Source organism: Nycticebus coucang, chromosome 15, assembly GCF_027406575.1.
Source record: "Nycticebus coucang isolate mNycCou1 chromosome 15, mNycCou1.pri, whole genome shotgun sequence".
NCBI classification, from domain to species: Eukaryota; Metazoa; Chordata; class Mammalia; order Primates; family Lorisidae; genus Nycticebus; species Nycticebus coucang.
The window spans coordinates 15,004,484-15,012,979 of record NC_069794.1 but is presented as its reverse complement, the minus strand read 5'-3'; the positions used below and the strand labels follow the sequence as shown (position 1 = coordinate 15,012,979).

Genomic DNA, 8,496 nt, shown 5'->3' with positions numbered 1-8,496 from the left:
GAAGAATACAGCTCAAAAGGCGGAGGTTGAAGAGAGTGCCGGCATCAAGAAAAGTTCACGTTTAGAGCCACTGGCTTTCTTCTTTCTTGATAAACATAATTATAATGTCCTAGAAGTCACAAAGAATTCCTATGGCACCCTTTCCTCTGTTTTAGGCCATGTAGTCCAGCCTGATTCTATAACTAGTTCTTAAACTTATTTTTGTTCTGTAAACCATGGAGAAAATAAGTTTCATGTATGTATAATAGCAGTGAAGCTGTGTTTTCACCAGAAAATATGACCAGCCTCTTCAATGATTTTTAAATAAGTTTATTAATTATATCAATCCATTTACTAGGGTTTTTACATTTCCATTCTAGGCATTTTTTCAGATATTTACGCTTACTTGTTATTAAATGCAAATACAATTCAAAAATAGCTTTAGCTATTAAAATAGATATCTGTGTATTGTAGTTATAAAAGAGCAGGATATTTAAAGAGTATGTTCTAGAGTGTTCACCCACAAAAATCAAAACAATCCTAGATCCAATTTAACACCCAATACATACATATTTGAAGGTACTCCCCTTCCCCAAAGTACCCCTTCCTTCTTCAAGGCATGTTGATAATTACTAATATAAGTTGACAATCTTTATCAATTCAGTAACAACTTTTTAAATGGTCTATAATGATAATGACATAGTACCTACCCAAATATCTTACAGGTTCTAATTTCAGCTATATGTATTGATGTCTTTGATTTCAATTGTGTCTCACTGGCTTGCTTTTTAATCTAGAGAACTGACCAAAGCCTAGTGAGAAACCCAGGTTCATAATCTCAAAGCAAAGCTTGAAGGAAAAATGTTGGAAAGATGTGAGATATTAAAAGTAAATTTTAAGAAAGATACAAGTAATGCTTTTATAGTCTAGTGATTCAATACAAAGTAGGCCTCAGGGTATGGTGAAGCATGAAACTATGGTGAAAAGATTGACTTCCTCCTATCTGGCCACTAATTTACTGAGAGATCTCGGACAGGACAAGTGCATGAATTTCAGTTTCCATATGTAAGTAAGGAGTTGGTGGGAACAGATGTTCTCTAAGACACCCCTGAGTTCTAATAGTTTGTAATTCTAAGTCTGAACACTTCACTGATAGACATGCATCCTGTCCTTATACCAAAAGCAGGAACTCAACAGAGGGATGGCAGAGAACTACTGGTAACCCTGCCCTGGCTATAGTATGTAATCACCCGAAGACACAGTATTCACTAGGCATTCCATGGATGGAGACATTTCAGACTTCTTGGGAGTGAAGAGTAAAGTATCAGCAGACTCTTATTTTTGGTTAAGTCGATGAAGTATCTCACGGGTTGTTTGAGTAGCTGATTTTCTTTGCTTGCTCAGGGTCCACAGTTGCCTTGCACCTTACTATGGAGCAGACGGCCTGCTGAAAGTTGTTGCCAACCACCACATAGAGTAACAGGTTACCAAAGGTGTTCAGGGCAGCCAGTGGCCTGGAAATGATGTAAGCTTCATGGATCTGATTCTCAACGGAGCAGCGGATTGAAAGCAGGCGAGATTCAATCCGAATGACCCTCAAGATATGGAAAGGTAAAAAGCATATGTAAAACACGAGGAGCAGCAGAATGATTAGCCTTCGAGCTTTCTGCTTAAGGTAGCTGCTCGTCTGTGGTCCCTGGGTTAGGGTGTAGATAATCGTTGTGTAGCAAAGTGTCACTATCACCAAAGGGAGGCAGAAAGTGGTGGCGGTCAAAATTAAATTGTACCATTTAATGGTGGTGAGGTCATCCGAACTGGTGAGGTCAAGACAGGCAGATCTATTGGTCCTGGAGGTCGATGTGATCAGGAAGGTCATGGGGATGACGGCCACCAGTGAAATGACCCACACCACAGCACAGGCTACCATGGCCCAGCGGGTCTTGTGGATGGCAAAGCAGCTCATCGGGTGAATGATCACACAGTAGCGGAAGATGCTGAAACAGGTAAGGAAAAGGATGCTGCTGTACAAGTTGAAATGGAAGCTGAAGCGGATAAACTTGCACATGAAATCCCCAAAGATCCAGTTTTCCCCACTGGCATAGTAGTGAATCAGGAAGGGGAGGCTGGTGAGATACAGCAAGTCTGTGCAGGCCAAGTTCAGCATGATGATGGTGCTGCTTTTCCAGGGACGCATTTTGAGAATGTAAGTGGAAATGGCCAGTACATTCCCTGGGAAAGCTACGAGGAAGATGATGCCGTAAATAACAGGGAGGTAGTGCATCTTGAATGGAATTTTTTCATCGGTGCAGTTTTCAAGAGTAATTGCATAATCCGGGAAATCAGAAGCATTTGCTATTGCTAAATTGTCCGGTGGTGGCTCATACATGGTTGATTCCTTTCATCTTGCAAGGAAACAAGAGAGTTTCACTTTGGCAATAAGAATATCAAAGGAGAAGTAACTCGCTGATAAAGAAAAATAGAAAATATTAATTATAGGGTAATGAAAACAATGATCTACTTTTAAATAAAAAATTGCTCTAACATTAAATTTGCCACTTCTTTCTCTTTAACTCAAAAGAGAGCCTGTGGAGAAGAGATTGAATTCCAAGAAAATGACTGTAGGGCAAGTTACTAAATGCATCTAATAAAAATATAAAAGTTAAATGACCATGAGAATTTAAATGAAGGACTGTTTTTTGAAAAAGCCAAATATAGCTGTCAAAAACAATTCAGCAAGGTTTTTGTTTGGACAAGCCATAAAGATCTATAATTAATCAGTTGCAATGCACATTGTGATCATATCACCTCTTTCATGAAATGCTGAAAAGTATTTCTCATTATTTTACGAGACACTAAGACTGAGAGATGTTTTGCGGCCTATCCTTGCTAACACGTCTAGGGGCCTAAGTGGGCCCCAAACTCATGTTTCTCTAATGTAGAAACCATTCTGTACCTATCTTACCTCTCTGTGCTGCCTCTCAATCTGTATTTTGTGGATTTTCATCAAGATTGGCTTAAATAACTGAGAGCACAGGATTCGGGAAGATAGAAAAAGACCAAATACCGTGAATTTCATGCATTGCAACATTGTATTTGTGGTAGATTTAATTGCAAATTTCAGCTATTCTGATTCATTTTAATTAACTAAAATAATTTGTTCCTATAAAGTGTGTGTGTGTGTGTGTGTGTGGTGTGTTTGTGGAGGGTGAGGGTAGCATCAACAAGGTAATGCCACAGTTAAAAGCTGGGGCTGTGAGGTCAGAAGACCATATCTCAATGTTCAGTTTAGCCATTTAGTGTCTATGTGCCCCTAAATACGTTGGTTAAGCTCTTTAGGGTTGAAAGAAGCATTATTTTAACTTCTTGCTTATCAGTATTTAAAAAAAAATTGACAGTGAATTTCTGCCATGTGAAAAGCACAAAGACTATTTGTGTGTGTGTGTGTGTGTGTGTGTGTGTGCTTTCTAGTAAATTTTTATTTATTTTATTCTCTTCAATTTTTTTTTTCTTTTTTTTTTTTTCAACACTCATAGCTCAGTGAGTAGGGCGCCAGCCACATACACTGAGGCTGGCAGGTTTGAGCCCAGCCAGGGCCTGCTAAACATCAATGAAAACTGCAACAACAACAAAATAAAAGTCAGGTGTTGTGGTGGGTGCCTGTAATCCCAGCTGCTTGGGAGCCTGAGATGAGAATTCCTTAAACCCAAGAGTAGAAGATTGCTGTGAGCTGTGACACGATAGCACCCTACAGAGGGTGACAAAGTGAGACTGTATGTCAATAAAAAAAAATAAATAAAAGAAGAGTTACTTATAATTAGCCTGTTATTGGGCTGTAAATAGCTGTTGGTAAAATGCATCCACTTACACCCTTATGGAGTGCCCACTGTGTATTAACGAAGTCCTCTGCCAGGTCCTAGGGATACGAAATGAATAATGCACACAAATGTGTAAGCTACTATCATGGTCTACTGGGGGAAATGGACATGAACAATTATCAAACATAACCCTGACTCATGGAGATGTCACTATCTCAAAAAGTAGCAAGAAAAAAATTGACACACTATTGGGCACATAAGTGTTCAATAATGCTAGGTAGTTAATTAGTAAGTTGTTTGATAGGTGAAGGGTAGGAGGCTACTGAGATCACGAAGAAAGGAGAGAACAGCTACCTGGAGAATAAGGGAGGGCACTAAAGACAGGTCACTGAGGAGGGAATATTTAAGCTGAACTTAGCAAAGGAGGGATCATCCCAACTGAAGAAGAGGGAAAGGCACGCCAGACAAAGGGAACAGCCTGTGCAAAGGCACTGAGATAGGACAGAGCTCTGGAGGTCCAGGGGAATCTTAAGCAGCTCAGCATGATTGCTGTGTTAGTGGGCATTGGGAGATGAAGGTAGAAGGAAAAAATAGCTAATAGTAAAAATAGTGCCTCCTGTATACAAAGTGCTACTCTAACTGTTTTACGTATATAAATTCCTTCAATCCTCACAAGAGCAGGTAAGGTAGTACTGCAATTACTCCAATTTTATGGAAAAAAACTGAGGTACAGAGAAGGCAGTGATGTGCTTAGGGTCACATTGCTAGTTAGCAATGAACAAGTGCAGACATGGTTACTCTTCACAAAAGGTAGATAAGAGGGAAATCCTAAGTGCCCTATAATAACAAAGATGAGTTAGATGTTATTCAAGAAAGAGCAATAAGTCAGACACTATCTAGTCCTCTTTGGAGCCACAGGGGATTGGTTCTAAAAACCTCAAGGATACTAAGATCTGTGGATGCCCAAGTCCTGATATAAAATAGGGTAGTGTTTGCACATAACCAATGCATAAATTTATATTTTGAATCATCTCTACATTACTTATAATACCTAATATAATGTGAATGCTATGTAAGTAGTTTATTGTTTACAGAATAATGACAAGGAAACAAAGTCTAAATGTTCATGACAAATCCAACGTTTTTTGAGTATTTTCAATGTGCATTTGGTTGAATCCATGAATGCAGAACCCACAGATACAAAGGACCAACAGTAAATGTGTGACCTAAGGCAAAAATGTCAATAATAATAGTGCCACTTCTCCTAGGGTTGGGAGAGGACTTGGTGATTTAAATAATTTAAACATGAAGTGTTTAGAAGGAAGCTTCGCTCATGGTTAGTGCCACATCAGTCTGCCATGTTATTACTATTCTCCGATACTAAATCCACACTGTGGACCATTTCCTCAGAGTAGTACAGGGCTCTATTTCAGACTAGCCCAACTTCATAGATCATAGATCTGTAGAATCTTTTTCTTTCTTTTTGTTTTGCAGTTTCTGGCCAGGGCTGGGTTTGAACCCACCACCTCCGGCATATGGGGCCGGCACCCCACTCCTTTGAGCCACAGGCACTTCCCTAGAATCTTTCTCTTTTGAAGGTCTTGAATGTACTCTTTCAGATCTCACTTAGCCAGGATGTATTTGGAGGCTTTTAATTTTTATTCTGTATGAATTGGGGACACCAAATTTTCCTCTGGACAACTGCTGGAACCCTCAAAGTTAGATACTGGTGCTCCCTGGGACAACATGTCATACCTTCTCTCCTTGTCAGGTGAATTTACTGTGCTTTGAAAAGCTTTCCATAGAACTGTCAGCTACACAGCACTAGAGGTGATAGGAGTGCGGACCAGAAAGAGTGCTCTGAAGCCAGGTGACCACAGTGGGCAGCTCTCACTTGGCCAAATGCCTGGAAATGGTCTCAAACATGAAGAGAAGCCAGTGAGACTTAAACTTGACAGAAAATAGCCATGGCCAAGGATTCTCAGAAGTTAAAAACCAGAGGCCATTAACTCGCTCGTGTTGTTGTTTCTGGGGCAAAGGCGTAAAGGTTGTTTTAGTAACACCAAAAGAAACCTCAAGGATATTTCATTCTCACTATGACTTGTTTCAACAGAAAAGTGCTGTCTGTTGACTTTTGGAAAGCAGAAACATAGTCACCTTGGACTCCAGGGGCTGACACCCAGAAGATACTCACTCAATAAATACCCACTGAAGACATTAAAGAACAATCAGCAACAACCACAAAAGCCATCAGATGCAGAAGGGCTAGTGAAGTGGCAACTGTTATCTTTTTAAAAGCTTAGATCTTTAATGACTTTTAAAATGAGAAACAAAATAGTAATTCCTTGCTAAATGAAGCCATTGTCATGTTCTGGGGGCCATTTCAAACAATCCTTATATCCCAAGGAGACAGGCTATAGGTAGTAACAACCACCTTATTGTTTTGAAAAGCAACAGTTCAACTTGAGATTTCATGAAGGCTAACTAACCAATTGTAAGGAAGGAGGGGCTGACTAAGAAACGTAAGCTCTCTTCCATAAACATCACCAAAAGTATGGTTTGAGTTTACAAAATATGTCTGATGTTAAAAACAGCACACAAAAACCGGTCTGAGCTGTGAGCAAGGTAGGATGAAGCAGTTTCTTTCCTCCCTAGCCCCAGAGTCCTGTGCAATTCTCTGCCACAACCTAGGACACCTGGTGGCTCACAAACAAATTATTTAAACTCAAAGGACATTAAAAAATAATGTGGCCCAGCCCTGGGTGAATTCCCTATCTTTCACCCATTCTCAAACATGAGGTTACAGACCACCTGGAATGAATGGGCTCTTCATAAGCTGGACTTAATGATGTCATAAGTTTCAACACAGCCAAATATGTAAACATGAACAAAACTAGGTGCCACATGAGTAAAAGCAAGGATCAAAGGTTGGAATAACCTTGTGAAGAAAAGCTTATAATTTTAACCTCTATTTTTTTTCTCTGAAATTGGGAAGTGATTATCATTGTTTGAGAGCCCAGTTTGATGATGGATCAATCACTATCCTAATCCCAGCACACCCATGAACCTCACAGATTGGGATGCCACCATTCTGTAGGTAAAGGGGGCATGAGCAGAAATGAAACTATTGAAGTGGAAGCAAATACTTCTTTACACCCTCAGGGTACTCCTGCCTATTTGCTGTGAACAAGTAAGGTGGGATTAAAGACAAAATGTGATTTTTCTAGGGCACTGGTTAGTTTTGTGGATGAGTTTGTTGGATAATGTAAGCTCCTCATCCAGCAATCACCATACCTCCCACAGCACCCTGCTCTCTCCCTCCCACCTCCTGAGCTTTTCTGGTGCTGCTCCAAAGCTGAATTCACAGTTGATTCTCTTCTCTTTTCCCAAGCTCCCGGGGTCTAAGCAGTATATAAACTTGGAACACTCCCTTCTCTCAAGAGTCCTGGGAAGCTCTGACATGCAGGTCGCTTTGGGTTGCTAAAAAGAAACCTGAGTAGACTTTGCATTAACAAAGCCTCATCTTGGTTTCCCAGTCTACATGTTTGAAAACTAATTTGTTTTGATACTGTTGGAAAACAGACCCCATCCTTAACCCAGACAAATCTGTGACAGGCTGAGTGTTGTCTTCCGGAACCTTGAAGGAATCCCTTCCTCCAGCCCTTCCGGGGCCTTCTTCAGTTCTAATCCCCGCTTTCCAATAAGGATTTGCAGCTCACTTTACCCTGAAGCCTGTTGGGACTTGCCACGTTGATGGAGCCCACAGCTGTGATTTCAGCTTTTTCGTCTTTTGGAGTGTTAAACTCCGCGGACGCTTACGTAAAAAAAAAAAAATACACGTTTGGACGGACACACAAAAACTTTATGTTTGATTTTTAGGTTTAGAGACACTCCTATGCTATTTCATTGAATCCACAGCATCAAAACAAAACAGAAAAAGACAAAAAAGAACAACATGAGGGGGAAGACTTCTGTTTGCTCCTTGCGGGCTGGAGGAGGGAGCAACGTTCTGGGAAGGATGCGGTGTGAGCTGTGAGCGCGTCCGGCCACTTGGTCAGTCAGGTCAAATTCTCTGCTCTTCCCCACAGTGCTCTCCAGCCCCCAGAAAGACTCCACACTCGGTCCAAGATGAGGTCGGTAGTCCACAACCTCTCCAGGCCCATCTAAGACCAGTCTCGGCCTGCCCTGGGGTTTTTCTTTCCCCAAAGGCGCCCCCATTTCCCGCCAGAACCTGGGTGCACCTGCTGCTCCGCCTTCCTCTCCCACCTCCCACCCTGTCCCCGTGCAGCCCGTGCAGGGGACTCTGTCCCCCAGCACCCAGGCCACCCGCAGGCTCCTCAGCACTCGGCTCCCACCTCCACCCCCACCCGCGGGGCCCCGCTCTCCGCGGCCTGCGGCTCACCTGGCAGCCCCGGCGCGGAATGCGCGACCCAGCGTGGCGGTCTCTGCCCGGCTGCGGGCAGGACTGCAGACCTGGTGGGGCAGAGGCCGCGCGCCACCCCTGCCCCTCCCACCCCTGCAAGCAGGTGCGAGCGCGCGGGTCTCCGCCCCTGGCAGACAGGCCCAGGCAGGGACAGCGGCTTCCACTTTGGGATCTCTGCAAGGTCTCTGCTGAGGTTGAAACTGACCCAGAGCAAGTGTTTGCAAAGGTGCAAAAACAGCCTTGGCAGGAGCGTCCTTGCCCCAGAAGAGTTGTGATCCT

The 8,496-nt window shown here is 42.4% G+C and overlaps 1 protein-coding gene across 1 annotated transcript; it reads right to left on the bottom strand.

The window, feature by feature from the left end:
- Nucleotides 1–325: 325 nt before the first annotated feature.
- Nucleotides 326–8,248, bottom strand: OXGR1 (oxoglutarate receptor 1). The gene is made up of 2 exons (XM_053563722.1): nucleotides 8,197–8,248; nucleotides 326–2,442 (listed from the first exon to the last, which is right to left on the bottom strand). The coding sequence occupies exon 2, from the start codon at nucleotides 2,363–2,365 to the stop codon at nucleotides 1,343–1,345; it is 1,023 nt and encodes a 340-aa protein (XP_053419697.1). The 5' UTR covers nucleotides 2,366–2,442; nucleotides 8,197–8,248; the 3' UTR covers nucleotides 326–1,342.
- Between the last annotated feature and the right edge of the window lie 248 nt (nucleotides 8,249–8,496).